The 25,180-nt window shown below is 36.1% G+C and overlaps 1 protein-coding gene across 1 annotated transcript in view; it reads right to left on the reverse strand.

The window, feature by feature from the left end:
* Positions 1–868: 868 nt before the first annotated feature.
* pnpla7a (patatin-like phospholipase domain containing 7a) overlaps positions 869–25,180 on the reverse strand; it is a 37,038-nt gene continuing 12,726 nt past the window's right edge. The window contains exons 17-36 of the mRNA XM_067375108.1: positions 23,723–23,928; positions 22,518–22,649; positions 21,390–21,513; positions 17,571–17,684; positions 17,389–17,455; positions 17,146–17,295; positions 16,990–17,053; positions 12,594–12,762; positions 11,526–11,708; positions 9,124–9,242; positions 8,490–8,646; positions 7,897–8,013; positions 7,733–7,802; positions 7,529–7,645; positions 6,930–7,078; positions 5,349–5,501; positions 5,135–5,251; positions 4,970–5,054; positions 4,655–4,770; positions 869–2,255 (exon numbers count right to left, since the gene is read on the reverse strand). Coding sequence (XP_067231209.1) covers positions 2,094–2,255; positions 4,655–4,770; positions 4,970–5,054; positions 5,135–5,251; positions 5,349–5,501; positions 6,930–7,078; positions 7,529–7,645; positions 7,733–7,802; positions 7,897–8,013; positions 8,490–8,646; positions 9,124–9,242; positions 11,526–11,708; positions 12,594–12,762; positions 16,990–17,053; positions 17,146–17,295; positions 17,389–17,455; positions 17,571–17,684; positions 21,390–21,513; positions 22,518–22,649; positions 23,723–23,928 — 2,571 coding nt within the window. The 3' untranslated portion in view covers positions 869–2,093. The remainder of the gene's footprint in view (positions 2,256–4,654; positions 4,771–4,969; positions 5,055–5,134; positions 5,252–5,348; positions 5,502–6,929; positions 7,079–7,528; positions 7,646–7,732; positions 7,803–7,896; positions 8,014–8,489; positions 8,647–9,123; positions 9,243–11,525; positions 11,709–12,593; positions 12,763–16,989; positions 17,054–17,145; positions 17,296–17,388; positions 17,456–17,570; positions 17,685–21,389; positions 21,514–22,517; positions 22,650–23,722; positions 23,929–25,180) is intronic.

The following is a 25,180-nucleotide window of genomic DNA, read 5'->3' on the forward strand; positions in this document are numbered from 1 at the left end:
TTTTAAAAACACTTTTATATTTTACTATTTTTGAAATGTAATTTTCAGCATCATTACTGCAGAAATCATTTGAATATGATTTGCTGCTCAAGACACATTTCTGCTTAATATTTGTGTGGAAACTGATATTTTTTTTTCGAGATTCTTTAATAAATGTTCAAAAGAACAGCATTTATTTAAACCTTTGTAATCAATAATCTTTTGATCAATATTATAAAGTATTAATAGTATTGAATTTACATAATAATATTGATTTTTGAATTGTAGTAATAGCACACCTTTATAATAAAATTAATGCAACATTAGAAAATGAATTTTCATAGGGTCAAATGGTTCCTTTCCCATGAAAATTATCCTGTGAATGAGTAAAACACATCGTATACAGCTTTATATACACCGCGGCACAAATTCTTACAAACAGGTTCTCCAATATCTATCAACTAGCAAACCACTTGGCTAACCCAACACCTCAGTGCATGTGATGCACAAGTCGTCCGTTCATCATATGCAATTATCTCCTTGTTCTCACTTCACAAAGCTCATTTGGATGTGTTTTGTCTTCATTACATGTCTGAGTGCATTAAATCTCACGTGCAGCGGCCTGCTGAGGCTGTTTTGCTCAGAGTTGGCACAGAGCAATGATGGAAGACGGCGGAGTTTTAGTTAGGCAGAAAAACCATGGACTTACAGCCGAATCTCATAATTCATCGTCAGAATTACCGCCGGGCACACATGGCTCCTGGAGGGCAGCAGACAGTGTAAACGTGAGCCTCCCTGCATTATGCAACATGTGCAAATAAACAAATATTTCAAAAGCTTCAGCAGTCCTTGAACACTAGAACTCAAGACAAAAGCAAAATGCAGTTTATTAGAAATCAGCATTTTAAGGCGTTTACAAAATGACACCAGATTCTCCCCAACAATTGCATATTCTCGTTTGGATTTTCAGATGTCCATACTGAGGATTTTCTAACTTTGGAAACAAACTGACCCCTCAACAACAAAAGTGCTTTCTTTGTAGCTTTAACACAACAGATTTAAGCTAAACTATTGGCACAGAGCATTAGGATTGTTCCAAAAGATTCACCACAATTTAATGTAAGTCATGGCAACATAATCAAAACAAACATTACCTCATACATGTATATTAATCAATACTGGCATTATGATTAGACTGTTAATACATTTTGGGACTCATTACCCATTACCATTGTCTTGTATGGCTGCTATTAAAGGTTAAAAGGCACTACAGGTATCACACAGGTATTTATTTATTTTTTTTACAACAAAAACATAAAATATAAAAAATATTGCATTGATAGGCTTGCTTTTTTGCTTGTGTTTGATCACATGCAGCTAGAGGTATGATTAACTCAGACATATTCGGTATGATCTACGACGCTGGTTAGTTTAAATCGATCACTCAACTGTTCACAGATCAGGTACCCCTCAGCAAGGAGTCACTGACCTGCATGAAACAGCCAAGCTGTGGGACAGATTGACTTGTCAAATGGTCTTTGAGAGGTTTAAATGAAAGAAAAAGTCAACATCAGTCATCTGAGCTTATAAATAGTGAACTCTACAGTCTACATTTTCTTTTTTCTCTCTAAATCATCATTTCACTGTTTTCTGCTACCTTCATTGACAGTAGAAAGAATCCGTACATGCAATCTAATCTAATTGTTTGTAAAAGCAATGTTGTAGCTGATTGTCTTACTCGTGGAATTTCTTCCGTTATTGACTAACTGGTCATTTAAGATGGACTAAAGTTACGACTTGGCAATCAAAAGAGTTCATAGTCAGCATGAAACTTCACAGAAACTCTGGGATAGTCTTGAGTTACCGCTGAGATGCAAGGACTCGTATCATTTCAACTCCATGCCGTGTTACCCAGTGCAACTGTACAGAAAAAGATGTTTTCTTAGGATTTTTTTGCACAAGAGGAGGGGGGAAAGGCTTGTGTAAATACACAAAATACTCATTTTTTTGTTCCTCAAGGTCTGGATGTACTTGGTTGGAGTGTGACTGGAATGTGTAGACAGGGCCAAACCCCAAATCATAGGAGTGTCAGTGTTTGTACATTGACATCTGGGTCAGTGGTCAGGATGGAGGGTTTTCTGTCCATGTGCTTTTCTGGTGTGGAGGGTGGGAGGGCTGTTAGGGCTGGAAGTTTGTGGCGTTTTAGAGGACACAGGCCCCAGGTTTTCCACATCAGAACGTACATGCTGTCTGCGGGTCCTCTCGAATTCTTCATCCTGGGCATAAGGATCAATACGTCTTTTTTATTGTTGTTGTTGCTTTTTCTCATTTTTAATTCTTTGTGAAAGTAGTCACCACCAAGGCTGCGTTTATTTTATCAAAAATATTAAAATATTATATATAATATATATTATAACAACATATATTAAAATTATATATAATATATATTATATATATTTTATATTATATATAAAATATTATTACAACTAGTGCTCAAGAAACAGTTCTTATTATTATCAATGTTGAAAACAGTTGTGCTGCTTAACATATACACAATATATATATATATATATATATACAGTACAGTCCAAAAGTTTGAAACCACTAAGATTTTTAATGTTTTTAAAAGAAGTTTCGTCTGCTCACCAAGGCTAAATTTATTTAATTAAAAATATAGTAAAAAACAGTAATGTTGTGAAATATTATTACAATTTAAAATAACTGCTTTCTATTTGAATATATTTGACAAAGTAATTTATTCCTGTGATCAAAGCTGAATTTTCAGCATCATTACTCCAGTCTTCAGTGTCACATGATCCTTCAGAAATCATTCTAATATGCTGATCTGCTGCTCAAGAAACATTTAATGTGTACAATTGTACAAAATATTTGTGTACAATATTTTTTTTTCAGGATTGTTTGATGAATAGAAAGTTCAAAAGAACAGTGTTTATCTGAAATCTAATCTTTTGTAACATTATAAATGTCTTAACTGCCACTTTTGATTGATTTAATGCATCCTTGCTGAATAAAAGTATTCATTTATTTAATTTCTTTTCAAAAAAATAAAAATAAAAGTTCTTACTGACCCCAAACTTTTGAACGGTAGTGTATAATGCTACAGAAGCTTTGTATTTCAGATAAATACTGTTCTTTTGAACTTTCTATTCATCAAGGAATCCTGAAAAAAAACTGTTTTCAACATTGAAAATAATCATAAATGTTTATTGAGCAGCAAATCAGCATATTAGAATGATTTCTGAAGGATCATGTGACACTGAAGACTGGAGTAACGATGCTGAAAATTCAGCTTTGCATCACAGGAATAAATTACTTTGTCAAATATATTTAAATAGTACACAGTTATTATAATTGTAATAATATTTCACAATATTACTGTTTTTTACTGTATTTTTAATTAAATAAATGTAGCCTTGGTGAGCAGACGAAACTTCTTTTAAAAACATTAAAAATCTTAGTGGTTCCAAACTTTTGGACTGGACTGGACTGTACTGTATATATATATATATATATATATATATATATATATATATATATATATATATATATATATATATATACACACACACACACACACATACACATATATATATATATATACATATACATACACATACACATATACATATATATATATATAATTATTATTATTATTATTAAATGCACAGAAAGTTGCATGTATTTGAAATAGAAATCTTTTGGACATGAAGCAAAAACAAGTAATTCATAAATTGTCATGTGATTGGTGGTGATGGTGACATCACAAGCATGCATACATTAAAATACAGTCATCACCATATTTACATTATAACGTCTTAAATATTTACATTATAACGTCTTAAAGGTACAGTAGAAGTTTGGTTGTAAGGGTCAGAGAACTGGTAGAAATTTTACTGTGGTTCAAGAAACTAACTTACATTAAAACTTACATTAGATCTAAAGTAAATAACATGATGTATAAGCATAAATGTATAAATTAAATAATGGTGTCTTGTTCTGCTTAAAGGGATAGTTCACCCCAAAATGAAAATTCTGTCATTATTTACTGTCATTCCAAACTCGCAAGACTTTCGTAACCTCTTCCGGGAAGCTCAAATGTGCTGCATAACCAATGAGGTTCATTCTCGTGTTACACAGCAAGTTTGAGCTTCCGGAAGAGGGTTGTTCTTGTGCGTCATTAAAGTTAGGTTGAGCTTCTGTTTATGTTCGCTGAACAATGTTTATATGCGAGTAAAAGCCTATATGAAATCTGTTCATCAAAACAAGCGATCAGGCGACTAAACTACTTGATTCATATGGATTAATTTCCCAAACTCTTTATGAAGCGTCAAAGTTTCAGTTGCGAAGGCAGTCAATGGAAGGATATCCGACAGCATTCTGTCATCAAAAAGATCTTCATTTGTGTTCCGAGATGAAGGGAAGTCTTACAGGTTTGGAATGACATGAGGGTGAGTAATTAGTGACTGAAATTTCATTTTGGGGTGAACTAACCCTTTAAGAACCACAGCTTCACAACTTATTGTAAGGGAGAAAAATGATCATGTACACTTAAATTAGAACTGATGGTGCAAGAAAAAGTTGACATGAAGGACAAGAATAAACTGCTACAAAAGTTGAATGACCCTTTAAATCTGTGTGTGTATGCAAGACTTACAGTGTCTGCGGTCAATTCCTCCTCTGTGTGCTCACTGTATTGGTTGTAAAGCTCCATGTCTGACAGAGCGCTCTCTGCCATTTCCTCTTCATAGTCCGTGTGATAGTCAGATTCATCTGAGGGAGAGATGGCGATATTTTCGACCCATTAGCCTAATGAGGTTTGTACACAAATCACACAACACTAAATGACATCCAACTAAAAAGCAGCCAAAGAAAGATCAATATGCTGGGAACTGAAGCCAAAAATCCCTGAGAAAGACTGCCAAATGTTCTTTTAAAAGGTAAATTTACAAGAGGTGTAGCATTGATTTACCATCCACATGAGCTGGTTTGACTGGCTCAATCCGTGAGACGATCTCAGCCAGATCAGTGAAGGAAGCATTGGGACAGGTAACCACCTGCAGAACAACAAATTGAAGTGAGGAAATGTTTGAACACAAATTACATCTAAAAATCTTTAAGGTGATCTATGGTTTACACTGTTGCTCTGCGTTTTGTGGAATTCTTCCTGATGTCTGTCCTTCATCATCTTTTCTACCACACCACTCCTGCACCACACATCAAACACTGTCTTCCCATGCTGGTACCCCACTTCCTATATGTGCACACAGCCACACACACAAACCCAAAAAGTATAAGTGCAGGAGAAAGACTGAATATTTAGATGGTAAAAAAGTAAAAATAAAACTCACGCTGATTTCATCGAACTTGCCGAACTCGAGTGTGCGGTATCTGTCGATGGGAGGTCTGATATATTCACAGTAGTCGCTGTTTTTAACAGATTCAAGCTGTCTCACTGAGCACACATAAGCCAGCCGGGCCTGGATCTCAGTCATGTTCAACACCTGAAATTGTCACACACTCAAAATTCCAAATCCATAACAACTTTACTAAAGAAACTAGATTTTACTTTTCTTTTTTTTTGCTTGGGTGTTCCGGTAGGTTTCCATGACATTGCTGTGTGGTTGCTAATGTGTTCTGTGTTTTTTTTTTAGCTTGTTGCAGTTGCTGGGGTATTTTATGTGGTTGATAGTTAATATGGCTCAGGTTCCCCCAATAATGCAAAGCTATGGCATATTTTTGCTCGTTTTATCATCTGTCTGGTAAATTTTTTTTTTTTAATTAATTCAATTGCTTAATGTGATAGCATACAATTTACACAAGTTGCAGTTTCATTCTTTTGATGGTGCGGGTTTAATAATCGCAACAGTTGACACTTAAAGTAAGGTCACATAAGCGAAATTTCACTTTTCTGCCAAAAAAGGTCCATTTGTCTATTGTCACTAGTGTAGTGATATGATGCACAGCTCAGTTACTTTCAAACCAAGCAGCTTCCTGTTGTCATTCACATGGATTGCTATTGAAATGACTGTTTTTTTGCAGAACAGCAGTAAATGTGTCCAGACCTTGAAGGTATAGTTCACCAAAAAATGATTTACTCACCCCTCAAGCCATCCTAGGTGTATATGTCTTTCTTCTTTCAGACGAACACAGTCAGAGTTATATTATAAAATATCTTGGCTCTTCCAAGCTTTATAATGGTAGTGAATGGGGGGCGAGATTTTATAGCCCAAAAAAGTGCTTCCATCCATCATAAAAGTAATACACAGCTTCAGGGGATTAATAGAGGCCTTATGACGTGAAGCAACAAGTTTTTGTAAGAAAAATATAAATTTTTAAAACTTTATATACTATAAAACAAGCTTTCGGCAGTTTCGCGGTACGGGCGAAAGAGTTATCTCTGACCCGACACAAACAAAACACCGGTCACAAATTATAAGTCTAAAACGAGAATTTTTAAAGAGAAATGTCAGAGGATTTCGATATAAGAGAAGAGAAGCTTGTTGCTATTTGTTTGAACAGTGAGAGGCGTCTAAGCTTACGTTACTCCTACATCCTACATCATACATCATGTCAGAAGTTACACTTTTGCCCATCACTTCACTTCAGAAAGCCTTTATTAACCCCCTGGAGCCGTATGGATTACTTTTGTGATGGATGGATGCACTTTCTGGGCTTCAAAATACAACACCTAATTCACTAAAATTATAAAACTTGGAAGAGCCAGAATATTTCTTTAATATAACTCTGATTGCATCTGTCTGAAAGAAGATATACACCTAGAATGGCTTGAAAGTGAGTAAATCATGGGATAATTTTCATTTTTGGGTGAACTATCCCTTTAACAAGTATGAGTTATATTAATAGTCACGCTTGCCTTAGAAAACACAACCAATTAAGTAAACACTGCACTTGGCTAATGTCTCCCTCACCTTGACTTTCTCAGCCAGTGGGTTGAGCCGTTTCCATAGCAGCCACCAGCCAGAAAGGGCGTCCCCGTAGTTAGTGAGGTTGGTTTCATCTTGGCTTCCCACATCAATGGCAATAACCACCTTGGCACCCATGGAGCGTGCCACATCCGCTGAAATAAGGACAGAAGACAACACCCTCACCAACAATTAACCACTATCGTTAACAAGACCAAAATTGCCAAATCCTTCAGATCTGATAAAAATGTAGTAGTCTCAGCCATAGACAGCACACTCACAGTCTGCCCACAGTCAATTCACTGAATGTTGGATGCAAATTGCACACAAAAATAGCTAGTTTTATGAAAGTTATATTATTGGGGTTTTGACTATTCCAGAACCCTCCCCCAGACAGGATCTTTCCTGTCTAAGTAGGCGGTTTTTGGCCAGAATAAGCCACAAAGTGGTCCAGACTTTATGCCAAACAGTTAAAAGTCTAGCATTGTTGAACTATTTTAGTAGCTTTGCATCCTTGAAAAATTGTGACTGTCATGGCATTTTGGGATTTCACCGTCAAGACCTAAAGAGGTTTTACTGCAGGAAGCTAATGTCCTACTACACACCTGGCAGGTTGTTGATGTAGCCTCCGTCCATGAGCAGGTGACCATCTTTTGGATCACACAGTGGTGGCAGATAACCAGAAAGAGACATGCTGGAACGCACATACCTCCACAGGGAGCCTGAGATGGAGGGACAGGAAGCATCAGACATTTATCCTGGTTAAGGAAAGGCTCATAAACGCAAGTGGAGTATGTGACAGTACCTACCGTCAGTGTGCACTCTCATAGTGGAGGCGGTGATGTCCGTGGTGATGTTGAAATATGGGATCCAGAGATCCTGTAAACAAGCCAAACACATTTAGGCTGCTGAATTTGGCAGATTGTGATCCCGTGAAGGATTCTTTGGGCCAAAAAAAGAACCAGTTTCCTACCTCTATCTGTTTGTCCTTGAAGACACCATTAATGCTAGAGTTAAACGAAGCTCCGGAAAACATAGAAGTGACAGGGTAGGTCAGGTCTAGCACTTTCTTAAACACTGATGTCATTTCCTGCAGAGGAGGAAAGGGGAACAAAGTTAGATTTTGGTGTCCAATTTAAATGTCACTTTAATTAGATCCAATGGAAGAAAAATAAAGGAACAGACATGAAAATGAAAAGGGATAAGAAGGGGGAAAAAAAACAAAGGAAAGGGAACGAGAAAAGGAATAGGAAAAAGAAATGAAAACGAATCGAAAAAGAAAAAGAAACGGGAAAGGAAAAATGAAATAAAACATGAAAAATTTAAAAGGAGAAATTAATATGAAAAAATAACAAAAAAATAGGAATGAATTTTGAGAAAAGAAATTAGAAGAAAAAGGAAAAAAATATGAAAAGGTAAAAGGAAAGAGAACAGGAAAAAAGGATGGAAAAGAAAAAATATAGGAAAGGGTTCAGTGTACTTGGTTAATATTGTTTTGATGAGCCCTGTGGTGCATTTTAAAGTAGCACAGATTTTTGAGTGTTTAGCATTACAGTGGTCTCTCACCATGGCCCACTCTCTGGCTCTGATCTTCATCCTGCTGTAACTGCGGTCCTCTGCATACAGCGCGCCCATCATGGAACCAATAGAGGTGCCGCCCACCAGATCAATAGGGATTCCCGCTTCACTCAGTGCTCGAATGATGCCCACCTGAGAACAACCCCTGAAAAAAGGAAGAGAGGGATGAGGGGGGCAAATAAACCCCGTAATATGAGGCCAATCAATACATAACCTTTCTCTTTGGTTCTGCTCTATCTGTCCAAAAAAATGAGGATGCCCAAATATGGCTGTCCTACCCTAAAGGAGACTAGGCAGATTTAACACTGAACACAGAATTCACACAGGTTATTACTACACACAGAAATCAAGGGAGAAAATAGCAACCAACCTTTAAACACCTCCTGCCAACCACGTAAAAGACAGAATAGACAAACAGAGGCTGTCAGAAAAAATTAAATTGACAGAAAGAGAGCAACAGAGGCAAGAGGTCAAACAAAGACTGAGAGGGGGTGGTAAAGAGCTTTTAAAGGAAAATGCCACAGTAGTGTCAACAAGAGTGGGAGTGTGGAAATGCATTCAAAACAGTGGAGGTGTTTTTCTCCTCTTTTACAGTTTTTTAAAAGTTGTAACAAGTGAGTACCTGGCTCCTCCGCCCCCCAGCACCAGAGCGATGGTGTTGCCTGTCAGGACACGGGCCAGGCGTGAGAAATCAGAGTGGCGATCGGCGGGTTTCTGGAACACACGCTGGTACATCTCTCTCTGAAAACACAAATGACACAGGAAGTTAAATCAAAGCTATACCAGAAATCCGTTATGATCGTCAATGACCATCACATATGAATTCTCTCTCACATCAGACATGCTCATTAATACAGCTGCCAACCCAACTCGCTATGATGGCCACTACTGTAAACTCTTTTATTAAGAACTTAAGTTAGAACCATATAATGTGATTGGTAACACTGTTTTGTTGCCATTCACAAAATATAAAAATTGTCTTTATTCCAATCTAGGCTATGAAGCAGATCAAAAAGTAACCAGATTTTTGTAAAAAAAAGATTTGTAATTAATTCTATGTGGTTGCTTTTCTGTCTGTATCCTGAAAGAGACAAAGATGACATAACACAAATTCAGCGGAGCTCAAGGACATACCAGCAGTAGCCTGGAAAACTTGACAGAAATATCAACAGAATATCAAATAGTAAAATGTATAATTTAAAATGTGGCAATCCATTTTTTCCCTTCACTCAAGGGAATGCTATGGGGTCTGTGGAAATTGTAGAGAAAACTTGTGTATTTATATAAAAAAATAAATATTATATTAGATTTTATATTATAAAATATGTAAAATAGGGCTGTCATGATATCAGATTTTTCACACCATAGTTATCGTGGTCAAAAGAATTCACAATATCGATATATTGTGATATCTATAGAAACCTTTAAGCCAATGAATCACACCACTGCATACAACAACTACACTTAAGTTCAGTTCCAGTGCAATGCAAATGATCGCGCCGGCGCCTCCATTATACTGTCTATTTATTTGCTTCTTATGTATTAAATCCAGGCAATTGGTTGATGAAACATTGATTAAAATTAAGATACAATTTATACAAAATGAAAATCACTTTAACGAAAGGCTTTCTACAAAACAAAACTTAATGAAGTGGTCAAAATCATGTCTGACCCACTCCATCTCTCCCGATATATTGCGCATCTTATGATGTAGCTATCCTATCTTACTCGTGCTGTTCACTTTTCATAATCAACATGGACGAAATTAAAAAAAATAACATTATAATATTTAAAGATAAATATGAAACTAAAAACATTTTCGCTCACATGCTCTGCTATGTAGAGTATCTCCTCCGTCTTATCAGACAACATGATTTTGCATGGCAGTAGCAGCTGCGCGCGCTGCATCTTTTATGTTTTAGTTTTATGTCAGATGGCAGCGTTAAAGGTGCTAAAGAGGATGTTTTGTTTTATACAATTTTGCAATATTACTTGAAACTGTCTTTACTAACTGATAAAAGACTATTTATTAGGTGCACTGAAAGGAATAATATTAATATACATCATCTGTGCACGAGGTAGGGCCTTAAAACATCAGCCAATCGTTTACGCGATCGTTGCGTAAACGATTGGCCCTCTGGCTTGTCAATCACTGCCATGACGTTCCTTGTGAAAGACGTGTGGGAATTGGCCCTCTCGCTTGTCAATCACACGTTCCTTGTGAGAGACGTGCGCGGCTACGCGCTCAAGTAACTTTCCACACTCTACAGGCGCCGCATGCAATGTTTTTGTCAGGAGACAGGAGTAACAACTGCAGATTATGAGTTACCTGCGGTGAGTCCGACATAATGAATCCACTAACACGACACAGCGAATGCCAGTGGTAAACAAACACTCGTGTTCCAATACTCGTGCACGAGTTTTGGGAGGCATTCCCTCGAAATGAGCTGTGAAGGAGGGGGGTTGTTCTTACGCTCATTTAAAAAACTCACTAACAGTCTTTGGTTTCTCAGTCGACGAAAAGATCCTCTTTAGCACTTTAAGGTGAAATACCGCCACCTATTTTACTTTGGGATGTCAACCAGATACTGCCGCTGGATTATTTACATGTCACAATATATTGTCACACCCTTAATTAACACAATATCAATTTTTCATGTTTTGAATATCACGGTTATTGTCAATACTGGGCTAGGGCTACCGAATGCTAGGGGGGTCTGTGGAAAAATGTAGAGAAAAAATGTGTATTTATATTTAAATATATGTTTATAAATATTCCTTTTGTGTTTTTTTAGAACTTTGATTTATTTATTTTATATAATCAAATGTATAACTATATAATACGATTAAATGAATAAAAAATAAAATAAAAGATTATATAAAATAAATAAAAAGGGAACTCTTGCATCATATTTTGGGGTCTGTGGCATTACAAAGTTTGAAAACCCCCGAGGCAGACCATCACATGACTTTCAAAATGTCAGTTATTTCAGTGAAACCATGATGTAATATTGAGTGCTGTACCAATTTTGGTAGGCTCCGCTTGGAGAAGACTCTGCGAGGGCAGGACAGGTGAAGGTGCCTGGAGATCCAGCTCCGCATGTTCAGCCATTCAGCTGTTCCTTTGGGAGGAGGGCCATCCTCACGGTGCAACAATACCAGCTGTTTCTGTGCTCTTACCGCACTCCCCTCTAACATGCGTTCCAGCTGAGAGACAATAAGATAGACAAAGAGGGCTGAATATCATCCCTTCAAAACTAGACAACACTCCGTCCAAATGCATTAAGATAATAAAATAATTTTCTTTAATGGAATGCACTGAATGCAGAACTAATCCATAAATATAATAGAAATATATCCATTTCTTTCACAAGGTCACTTCATTCAGAAGAATAATTATCGATTGGGATGGGCCGGTGTGCGTTTAAAAAAAACTCTACGTCGTTCTCTCTCGTTTCTTTTCCTGTGAATACAATTATCTTTTTCAGACTTGTTTAAAACATCTGAGCTTTGAATCCCTGATTCAAAGAGCAGCGCTATAGTGGCCATCCCCTTTAAAGCCTGCAGGATATACACAATCAATAGAGATGTTGCTCTACCCCAGACCTCTGATCCAACTTCAAACACAGGCCTGACTGCCCAAAAACCTGGATATCTAAAACAGCTCTCCCTGCCCCACTTAAATGATGAATCTCTTGCTCCCCAGGAAAAGAACCAAGTAAGTCCTGCAGTTCAACTGAAGTCCCGTCAACATGGTTGAATACTGCCTGTGATCAGAGTAGCTCAGCAGTGACTTACAGTACAGAAGTATAACCCAGCATGTTGAGTAGGTGTGTTGTGGTTCAAACAACTTAATATTATTTGGGCTCAACCTATAAAAGTACCCGCTATCCAGAGCAAATGATAAATTACAAGCATTGAAACCCATTTCATTTGAGTCTGTTCAACTGAAGAGTTTTTATATTAAAGATTCTTCTATTTCCAGTGAAAGTAGAAAAAGTGGTGTAGCTCAGAATCTTGGTACATAAAATTTACAGTAGCACCAGTTCATTTAAGTGTTTTTCACTCTGTGATGATGTAACACCATCATACCTCTCCCACGGCTGGGTCCTGCTCTCCCAGTCCCACGATGATGATGCAATCAGCCTGTCTGATGCAGCGCTGAGTCCATGGGGTGAGTGACACATCTGTCTGATACAGGACTATGCGGTGGATGTCTTCCTGCTGACCCAGCCAACTTGACAACCTGTACTCATGCACACTGGAGTAGAGAAAGACTACTTTCAGTTACTTTTTAATAACTTTATTTGCTCACTGCATTGTATGTTATTTCTAAAAATGTAGCTAATCAAATTATTATATTTCTATAAACATAAATAAACATGTCAAAGTCAAATAAATCAAATTGGAAGTCAATTAAAACATTGAGCATTCAAATGACTATGGTTGTTAATTTATGAAATGTGTGAACCGATACAGGGGTCCCACACCTTTTGACCAATAAATATCCATGACATATAGAGTACTCAGTGCCCATCCACTTTTTCAGAATTTTTTTCATTCATTTTTCCCATAAGGATTTCAAAAATGTATTTGTTAAAGCATTATAAGCCATGAACCAAGCCAACCAGCTATGAGGTGAATCATAACATTACAAGGAACAAGGTACAGGTACAAGACAGTGTACTTAATGGCTTAGTAATGGAAAGAACTACAATCCCATGAAGCACTGTGAACAGCAAAATCAAATTAAAAATTATGGAGAAATATAAAACTACTCATTTAAAAATGTTGATTATATATGTAAAACATATCTAAGTTTCTGCAAAATATGCATTTAAATATTTAAGTATTTTGAGAGCATAGGGAGACTCGATTATGTCATTTACAGTGCTTCGTGGGAGTGGGCGGAGCTAGAGTTATTTTTGACACATTTTGCTTGTTTCGATTCTCTTATAGGTGGAATTTTCTATACAGAATCATGGGTAATGTAGTTTATCACCACAAATTCCACCGTTAAAAGCTGAAATAATGCGGGCTAATGGCTTTAACAGAAGCAAATACTATTGATTAACAACCTTGTAGCTCACAGTAAGGCTGTCTTTAAATGTTTATAGGTTATCGTTAAAAATCAATATTCCTATTAAGAAAATTTATGGAATTTTTCTTCCGGAACCCGACTGTTGCACTCTATTGTGACTACTGGATAAAGATTTTTTTTTTTAAATTTTAAGTTGATGCTTTCAAAAGTTACATTTATAGCTGATTAAATAATTTAAATATATGCATAACTAGAAATAATTATATTAACTATATAAATTTATGACTTTTTTTGTACTATAGTGACTTTATCAGCTGTAAAGTGAATTGTAAAATAATTCTCGTGTTTCCTTGATTTTCCTCAATGAATTTTGATGGCCTATTGTAGTTCTATAAGGTCCATTGAGAAATGGAAGAGCGCGCACACATTAACCAGAGCGAGAGAGCAAGAGCACGCCCATCAATGTGCTTCGTTCAGATTACGGAAGTCATGGGCAGCACTACACAGGACTTGCTCGAGAAAGATTTATCACTTTGTTTTTAGACCACGAAACCAACAATGTCACCAAAGAAGTGTGTTTTTGGTTGTAAGGGAAAGATAACCTTGCTTCCCAAAGAACCCAGTGTTAAGTGGAACTGAGAGATTTGTGCTCACGCATTACATTGATGCGCTCTCGATATTTGTCATTAAAATAACCAATCAAAATAAGGATAAAAGGTCTGAAAGTTGCAATCACTTTTTTATTGGTTTAAATGAATGAAGAATATCTCATGTTTTCTGTGGCTGCTTGAGCCCTCAGGATTGGCGCTTATGGTTTTATACAGTAAACAAGGCCCAGTTCAACGCTTTATTTACAGATCGGTTGAAACTGAAAGATGGAGCGGTAAAAGGTCCAGGTCATGAGTCGGAACCACAGGTGGTAAATAAACAGGTGGCCGCATCAAATGTCTGTTTTGTTGGCAGTCAGTGCGTAAGTGTATATATTATCCAGAGATAATGCAATGGTGTATTGTGTGTTTAAATACATTTGTTTAGTTGACCATTGATAGCTTCGATACGCAAAAGCTGCACATGCTTGTCACTCTTTAGCGCCGCTCACATGGCACGCCTCCAGGATTTTGGCTGTTTTCGGAAAGACTCGGTACAGCATAACTTTCTTTTATAAATCTGATAAAACTAAAGACTTTTTGGAGATATGAAGGATGCAATACCATAGGTACTCAAGGTTAACATGAGATTGTGCCAAACTGTGTTTGTTATGTACTCTTTTAGTTACTACCTATCAGGGTTGTAACGGTATGAGAAGTAAATATCACGGTTTCACGGTATACGTATTAAAAAAAATCAATTTTTATTTATATCATCAATTAAAATGACCAATAAATTAATTAAAATGTTTGTTTTCTCAATTCAGATTTCAATAATCAAAAACAATCAAACACATTTAATAAATGATTATGGATTATAACATGAACAACTTTTATTAATAATTAAAATTCAGAAATTCTGCCTTGACTAATTCTTCTGGCTTTTATTTTTTTAATACAAATATTATCAAAATGATGAAAATTAAATTAACTTTTTTTATTATTATTTTGAGAAGTACATTCTATTTAACAATCATAATAAATTTCAGTCAATTTCTTCGAGTTAAAAAGCGGTCTTTTATTTTGACGGGATGTAGTGAAGAGCTTTGAGTTTCAGTGTGTTTGACAATGGTTTTTCTCAAATAAAATGATGAAATGCTCATTAAGCGCTATCTCAGAGCAACCTTGGATATGTTTGTGTTCATGTCCTCTGATAACGAGACGGCAAACACTGAAAAAAACAATAAGAGCGTCGCACATACTTGAGTATGTAGTACAGGAAACGGCGCAGCTCATTCACAGACTGACACGCAAAACAAACAGATTTATACAGCCGTCTTTTTGCGCTTTAATATTCACAGACCCCGCCTAGACCATGTCACGATTTTATTTATTGTACAGCTCTGCTTTCGTTTTATTCATCAGTCCAACAAATCGCGCGTTTTTACCTGACATCGCTGCGTTATACTGTTCCATTTTCATGACTGGATTCTGGGATTCCTTCTCCATCACACGTATCATACGACCTAAGTTATAAACGGAACATACCTGCATCTACACGGATGGTGTTCTCGAATATAGGTCAACATGTTTGATGCGTTTCCTCCTTTTGCAGGTAGGCCTACTTTGCGCCCACATTGTTTTTGGATATCTACACTCGAGGACAGCCCCGCGTTTGTTTTTCAATATAAGTATTCCCATAATGCAAATTGTAACTTCTTTTTCAATGGGGCATAGAGATTAGAGATAGCAACTTCTGTTTCTGACATTGTCTGCTGTATGTGTGGAGCAAGTTTAGAGTGTAGTGAAGTAGAAAGTTTTCAATGCGCAAGTGAAATTCTGCGTCTTATTTATTTTTTTTTACAATATCGTAAATAAGCAAATGTACATGATATGATAATCGTACGTGTTCATACCGTGATATATCGTCATACCGGTATATCGTTACAACCCTACTACCTATTGACAAATAGACAAGGTCATGTCATACAGTACTGTTCAAAAGTTTGAGGCCACTACGAATTTTTTTTTTCCTCTTTTTGAAAGAAATTATTACTTTTATTCAGTGAGGGTGCATTATATTGACCAAAACTGTCAGTAAAGACATTAATGTTTCAAAAGATTTCTGTTTCAAATAAATAATGTTATTGTATGGCCAATGAAAATCCAGAATAAATTACATTTTAAAATATATTAAAACAGAAGACAGTTATTTCAAATCACAATATGCATGTCATGCGCTCAAAAAAATGTGTAAAATTTAACAAAGATATTCCTACAAAGTTTGAGTTTATAATGAAGAACAGATTTTATATTGTCACTACATTACATTACTAAGGTCCTGTTCTATCTAGTTTGATGAATGTGTGTCGGAGTCGGATACTTGTCTCTGTGGATCTATTGATGTTTAACTGCCCAATAAACATGTGATGGATGAGAGCTTGTCAATAATCTTGACAGAAACCAGGCCAGTATTGGCACTTAAAAGTTTTCGAAATTAAATCTAAACAGAAAACACTGAACTCATCACTGAGCATCAGCAACAACAAGGAGAAAGGAAGATCTCATGCTGAGTTAGAGGGACAGGACTCATGCAGACTGTTTATTTATGGGGTTAATTGTGTAGTTCATTTACATATCATAAAACAGCTTTCATCTCGCTCATCAAACGACTACTTTAATGTGTAAAATTTAATTTGTTGTTTTTCAGGCAACTGAAACACTTGTGCTGAAAATCTGCATGTATTAATAATGAATTTGCATATTCTAATAGATGGAGTGGGTACACTATATTTTATAAACTAATATTTGATGCCATAAACATTGCAATCTATTATCTAATGACACTTTGATGCCATACCTGTCTAACGCAGCAGAGCCGAGGCGCTGTTTGATGATGTCGCTAGTCAAGAGAAGAGTGGGACCTGAAAGACATACATTAGACTCAAGCTTCCTCTCCAATTGTAAACCTTCTCATCTTTTTCATATTAAATCTATATAATATAGCAGTCCTCACCAATAGCTAAGAGTGCATGCTGAAGTTCCAGGGTGAATGCGGTCAGAGGAACCTCCTCTGATACCGGGAGCACAGTGACGGTGGAAAGGTTTGAGGCAGGGTTTCCCGCATCCCATTTACTGCCGGGTGTGTGTAGAGCTAGACTGCGAGCTGGACAAAGCAGTTATCATACATTAATGGGAGTCTAGAAAAAGGTTGGCCTTTAATGCAGGAGACGGAACACTGATAGTTTTACACACAAACCTGTCAAAGGTCCATTAACTTGCTGGAGGATCTTCTGTCCGAGCAGGTGAATAAGCCTTGTGACTACCTAATGAGATCAAATAGAGAGAACAAAACTGATATTATACAGACACAGAGGGGCCATAGAAACTCTCATCACAGCAGTTTCTGGCTATAATGCAAATGCAGTGTGGCTGACATGCCTGTGGGAATTTTCTCTTGATGGAACTAAGAGCACCCTCGGGTAGTTTAGCCAGTTCTGAGTCCCGAACAGCATGAACAGTAGTTGCTCTGTTCTGATGGGTCAGAGCTTCCACCTGCATTCACACACACACACAAAATTAAACATGAATTGACTTTGAAGCTATCTTTGGTACTATTTGCATCAGAAAGACATCATTAATTACATGAAAAGGGTAATTATAGAATATTCTTTTCAGATAAATTTTGCTTTTAACCTCAAAAATAGAAAGACTGCATCAAAAGAGATAATTGGTCCAAATAACTCCAGTGTTTCTTTTAACTAATACTATGACTATATGGATATTAAAATTTGTTTTCGGTAAGTGAAATAAACCTCAAAGAAAAAGAAATATGAAAAAGTTTTATTTTTAATGCTGATAAGAGGACCAACAGCCACGTATACACTGTAGAGTTTCAGGAGAGACAACCACATTTAAATGCAAAGTGAATCCGCTAAAATATCCCCAATATTATATGAAAGTAAAGGCTCATATTTGGCTCTATGTTCTTTTAATTTATGGAGACCTCTAAGCGTCTGTATAGCCTAAGGTGTGATTTGAACAAATGTGCATAATTATTGGCAGATTAATGCACGTTCTCATCTTTTTCTTTCTTTTAATAATTACCATGTTGGGCTATTTTTCTTAATTGCATCAAATCAGAATGTGTAATGTTGGTTTGATTGCTTGAGTTACATGACAATTTTATTTTTATTTTTTTTTGTCTACCTGATGTTTAATGCTTGTGCTGTTCGGGTCGCAGTCTTTATGTCAAACTTGTGAGGTATGGAATTAAATTAGTGCTGCTGTCGGATAACGGATTGGGTGTTCTGTTAAGTACTGCGGGTGTGGGTTTACCAAACAGGACCCATGCAGGACTCTGCTTTATATTCCAAGTCTTTAAAGTATATAACTGCTTTAAGCAAGGAACAGAGTGAAATTTATTATTAAGTAAATCAAACATGTTTCATGATTAGTGCAAAGGTCAGCAGCCACAAAACTCTATATCTAGAAATACAAATGGAGTCAATCTGTGATGAAGATTAAGACTAAATTTGGATCTTTGGAGCAAATCAGGCCTCACATCACTCACATCCACAGACAATGAAACACAGTTCTCTAGGCAACGTAACCATGGCATCAACATGGACAGGTATTCTTAGCAGCATAAGCGTCACTACTGAGACGTCAGCGTCAGCCAGTCACAATAAAACATTATAAATAACGAGACGGTGGGATCTCCTGGGAGATACCGAATTGGTTTTCTCTGATGTTCACCTGATTAGGCCTGATTATTTGGCACATACTCACTGAATACATCAACACCAGTAAATAAATGTCACCAAAACTATTTTGGGAGACACTGCAAGTATAATAGACCGATTTTCAATATAGTACATATACAGCATTATATAACATGGAACAATATTTGATGATTCATCGTTGAGTCATCTTAGCACAAAATCAAGTTATAAAAGGTTATGAATCCTGGGAAACTCTGGGCAAGGTACAATTACTGGTTGCTAGCACAGTTTTCAACCATTACACCACACCACCCTGTGATATCTATAAAACTGATCTAGTGTTGTCAAAAGTACCAACTTCGGTACCAAGTCCGTTCTGAAATTTTAAAACAGTGACGATACCAGCATTTTGAGCGCTGTTGAGCGGATTCTTAAACACCTCTGATTGGATATGTCTGTGATTGGCTACAATGATCAGCGCTTGTTTGATGTTTGACACTCTTGTGACACTCTCACACCAGTCCACTGATAGACGCCTTCTTTCAAATGCTTCCGCTTTTTTAAAAATGCTTTCAAATACTTCCGTGTGCTTTCAAATACTCCCGTACATTGATCATTGAAGCTAGTGTTGTTTTTGGCGGCCTGTTTTAATTTTAGTCTAGTCTTTGTGTCAAGCTGTCATTTTAGATTTTATTAGTTTTAGTCACATTCATACTCTTTTTAGTCTAGTCAAGTTTCAGTCGACTAAAAGTCTGAGCATTTTAGTCTTATTTTAGTCAGATTTATCCATGACTATTTTAGTCTAGTTTTAGTCGACGAAAACTGATGACATTTTAGTCTAATTTTAGTCAATGAAAATTTTATTTTAGTCTTTTTTTAGTAATGCAATTCTATTTAACCCAATCAATATAGTATAGTATCTAGTAGTATAGACAAAACTAAAATTTTCTTTTAGCCAAACCCATTTTAAAACAGGTTATCTTATTATATTGTTTCCTACATTATATAGATAATACCTTATAATGCATTGAGATGTCTCTTATCCCTTTTAGACCCGAAATCTTTTTTAGAGTTTTTCTTTCTTTTTTTTTTCTGAACGACAAACACAAAAGTAAAGACTCATAACTAAAAACTATAGCAAGGAGAGTCAAAAGATAGGTATCATTTGATAGAACATATAAATTACATTACATTTGGACATTTTTATGCTAAAAAACTGCTGATAAAAGACTAATATATATATATATTTCATTTTATAATTTTTCTTTTTTTTTTTTATTTGACATGGAATACCTCAGGAAGGCAATAAGATCAGAGAAATTCTTTTTTGGTGATGCTCTCCTACATGTGAGCTGCATCTTTTTCAAATTTTGTGGCGATAAAGTGTTATTCATTTTTTCGCAGCTAGATGGCGCCCACGGACAGTAAACTCCGGTTTAGAGGCACTTCTTCTCAGCAATCGTTAGGAGTTTTTCGAAATGGTTAGATGCATTAAAAAGCTGAGTTTGTAAGCTTTAAGATGATAGCTATTTTGTGTTATTCCACGTTGGAAAACGAACATGGATGGGTCCGGGAACATTCAATACACACTGCATCCCAGAAAGATGAGAGACATGTTTTTAGCCAAGTGTGTTAAATAAATACATGAGTAATGTCTTGTGATCAACGCAATATATTATGTTGATTTTGGATTCATTTTAATCGTAAGAATCTGCTTTAAATAATGATGTGCATTTTCTATGATCTGTGCATTTTTCATAAAGTTATGAACACGTGAAATCTACATATCGGTCCCTTTCTCTATGTCAGAGGAAGTGACGTCGACTGCGTCTGCGCAGTGCAACCTGATGCATGCAGCCCCTGAAGTGAGACACAGGAAACATAAATACTGCGAAATACTAATAATAATAACGCGACTAAAATAACCGTATAACATTTTGTCTCGTCTCCTTTTGGTTAATGAAAATGAAGAGATATTTTAGCATAGTTTTTATTTTGTAAACCACATTTAGTCTCGTTTTTATTTGTCAACAATATTGCATTATACATGTAATTATCTTCATCGTCACATGACCAGCATTTACGTTGCGTCTTTGTCTCGTTTACGTCACGTGATAAAAGGTTCACTGACGACGATATTTAGTCAGAATTTTCGTTGACGAAAGCAACACTAATTGTAGCCAATCACAGACATATCTGTTGAGCGTGTGAACACAATGGCCAATCAGAGGTGTTTGTGAATCCACTCAACAGTGCTCAAAATGCTAGGGGAAATGCTGCTGGTATAGTCACATTTTTAAAATTTCAGTACCAACTTGGTTTTATTTTTACTTTGCTTTACTTTTACTTTTGACAACACTAAACTGATCTCGGTCTGGGTCTATTCTGATTGGTGACTATACAGTTCTCTAATACCATATTGCTTAAATATAAATGCTTTTAAGGTAATAAAGGACTTCAATAGGAGAGATAGGAAAAAAGGTTTGCTATGATACAAAGACGTTACAGTATATGTTGTGCAAGTGGAAAAGCTCACCACTCCAATGAGATCTCCTCGGCCATACTCTCCAGTCAGCTCCTTTTTCCCATCCTCCTTCATGATGACGGAACGCAGGCGGCCACTGAGCACTATAAAAGTACTGTCAGACTTATCGCCCTGCCTGAGAGAGAAAGAGAGAGAAAGGATGAGGTCGTTTATCATAGAAGATTTATGAAATGCTGAGAAAACTTATCTGTCTCAGCCAGAGGGGCTGAAGAGAAAAATAAATCGTCAAGTTTATTAGATTGTATTCTGTCCAAAGCTCTTACTGAGAAGGTGTAGGAAAAGAGGAGAGAAAAAAAGATCAAAACAATAGAGTGTTTTGGCTCTCCTGAGAAGAGCCCCCAGATAAACATAAGGAATACATTTAATTTTAATACATGGGCTACACAGCCATAACTATGTGGACATACACACAATACACTTACAGATGCTTATCGAAAGTACACTACTCTTTAAAAAAAGTTTGAGATCGGTAAAAAGTTAATGTTTTTAAAAGAAGTCTCTTATGCCCAAGGCTACATTTATTTGATCAAAAATACAGTAAAATTAGTAATGATTTGAAATAATTTTAACAACTTAAAATAATTATTTTCTATTTTAGTATATTCTAAAATGTAAAAATGCTGCTTAATATTTTTGTGGAAACCATGATGCATTTTGTTCAGGATTCTTTAATCAATATAAAGTTAAAAAGAATTATAAACATTTTGTGGCATTATAAATGTCTTTATTGTCACTTTTGAACAATTTAATGCATCCTTGCTGAATAAAAGTAAAAAAAAAATTTTGAAAAAAATCAGACTTTTGAAGGGGCAGTGTATTATTTTTCAAAAGCAATGGTAGTAATAAGGAGTCACGTAATTGTTTGTCTTTACCCATAATAACACAAAGATTGTTTTCCCCACACTAAAAATGTTTGTCTAAGGATATTGTATGATTTTGTGCAACTGGATATAGCTGATGAAACAGTAAAACAGTAATACCGGTTAATTAGAAGGTTACTTTTGGCCATGTAGTGCATCAATGGTACTTATTTACACTAATAAAGAGGTAGAGACAAAATAAGTAGGGTGAAAGGAGAAGAAAAAATGAAAACAGTAAATATGAGGAAATGAAGTGGACCTGTAGACAGCTCTGCCCGCCTCCACAGCCATCCAGTCAAGGGCAAAGTCAATCTGTCTGACGAAAGATGACATCCTTCTTACAACTGTATGAGCCACATTCAGCACCACCGTGGGCTCAGCTCGCATGATCCTGACAACACACAAATATGGGAGCGAATCAACGTGTCAGTTGAAAAACCATTAAAACCAGCAACCAGAGTGAGTTAATGTTCATTATTTGCAAGCCAATGTCAACAAGAAGTTACATATAACTACATTTAAGACATACTAGGAATTTATTTGCCAATTACAAAGATTTACACATTTATTTATTTATTTACTTATTTGACACCATATCAGCAGCAATGGCTATATTCATGGCAAAATCAACAGTATTTCAATGTTAAAAAAAACATTATGATGACAATATCATTGTTTCACATACATTTAGGTCAAATTTATTACTTGTGGCCAGAAAGAAATTATGATTAAATTTCTGATAATTTCCTCTGTGTTTTCTGTAGAGCAGTCATGGATGACACCGTTTTTCAATAACGACCTATTATGGCCGTATTAATTGATGGATCATTTTAAATATCAGTCAGACAGGCTGTTTTTGGCCACAATATCCAGAAAAGTGGACCAGACTTTATGCTGATAGTTGAATGCCTGGCTACAGTAACATTCAAAAGTTTTCAGGTCAGTAAGATTTTTAAAATGTTTTTGAATTAAGTCTCTTATGGTCACCAAGGCTGCATTTATTTGATCAAAAATAAAGTAAAAACAGCTATATTGTGGAATCTTACTACAATTTAAATGTTTTTTTTCTAAATTAATATATTTTAAAATGTAAATTATTTCTGTCATGGCAAAGCTGACTTTTCAGCACCATTACTCCAGACTACAGTGTCACATGGTCCAGAAATCATTCTAATATACTGATTTTGTGCTCAAGAAACATTTCTTATTAGAAAATTGTTGTGCTGTTTAATATTTTTTGGGTTCTACATTTTTTTGAAAGGTCTTTAACTATCACTTTTGATCAATTTAATGCATCCTTGGTGAATAAAAGCATTATTTCTTTTACAAGAAAAAGAAAAAAGCTTTTGACCACAAACGTTTGAATGGTAGTGTATATTCGATAGAGTGATTGTGGTGGAATATGGTCATCATGATGGGAAAAAAAAAAACTGGACTAATATTAGAAGTAAACTGTAAACCTACTCATAGAAATGTGTTTTAGCAATAGACAGGAAGCTGCAGTCACGATGTGCCCGTACGGTGAAGATAAGTGGCTCCCCCGTCAGTACAGCCAGCTGACCCACCAGCTCTCCTGGGTGAGCCACAAACAGACACGTGTCCTCTTCTCGGTCAATCATCCGCTGGTACACATGCAATGTGCCCGAAATCACAAACTGCACACTTACTTCCTGAGGGACACACAGCACATAAACTGTCAAGCAAATCATTTGGACAGGGTAACACATTAGAAATTCACTGGCACAATTCTCACTGGCTATGTTTCAAAACCTAGTGAGTGGCCTACTTACTTGGACAGAATTTTTGGGTATCAAAGGTCTTCACCTGAAGCAAAAGTTCACTTAAAAATGAAAATATCTGTCACTATGCACTTACCCTCATGTCGTTCCAAACCCGTAAGACTTTCGTTCATCTACTACCTTACTACCTGCCTGGACCTTGAAAGGTTGCTGCTTATGGGTCATTCAGAAACATTTCGGATTTTATCAAAAATGTCTTAATTTGTGTTCCAAAGATGAACGAAGGTCTTACAGGTTTTGAACAACATGAGGGTGAGTACTTAATGACAGAAATTAAATTTTTGGATGAACTAACCCTTTAAGCCTCTTCTAAAATAGCTAATTTTATAAGCAATCCTTGCATAATTCTGTTAACTACGCCCATCAGTGATGCGCGGGTTGATCCAAAATGAGCGGGTGCCTGCGGTCATCCGCGGTCATCCGTGGTTACGAGTCATCCAAAAATATTTTTAATGATATTCGGGTCGCGGTCGGTCGGGTCGTTTGAAATAAAGATGCCAATTAAACCTTTGTAATTTTCAGTTTTACTTAATAAAGGTTTCAGTTTTACTTTCATGGGTATTTGTGAACATTTATTTATGGTTATTGTAGCCTCAGTCTTTGGCTTAGCCTACCTGTTTTTGTTCGTCTAAAATGCGTTAATAAATACTTTATTAACATATTCTATCCCTGCATTTTGTGCTTGTGAGAGCTTCAATTGGGCATTCACGTGGCGAAATAGCCAAGCCTACTAATACAAGTGAGAAATCCTTATTTACCTTTTGAATGTTGAGCGTTATTAACTTTTGAATAAATGCTGACGCGGGACAAAATGCCCGATTTCTCAACACGTTGAACTGAGCAATGAAATTGTACAATTTTAATAGGCTACGTTACTTTTAAACGCATATAGCTCAGTAATGTCAGTTTTATGTATTTTCTAAGAGGGGGCGGGATTTTTGTTGGGAAAGTCGGGGGAGAGACGCGCACTTCGATTAGACTGGATAAACACATGCAGCATCTTAATTGTTAAGAAAATGAAACGAAATAAATGAATAAATCAAGCCTTTATTACATAACACTACAACATTCAGAAAAAGAACGGTTTGCGCTCCTAAGGGCTTTCACACTTTTCCAAAAGTGG

This window comes from Chanodichthys erythropterus, chromosome 22 (assembly GCF_024489055.1).
Source record: "Chanodichthys erythropterus isolate Z2021 chromosome 22, ASM2448905v1, whole genome shotgun sequence".
NCBI classification, from domain to species: Eukaryota; Metazoa; Chordata; class Actinopteri; order Cypriniformes; family Xenocyprididae; genus Chanodichthys; species Chanodichthys erythropterus.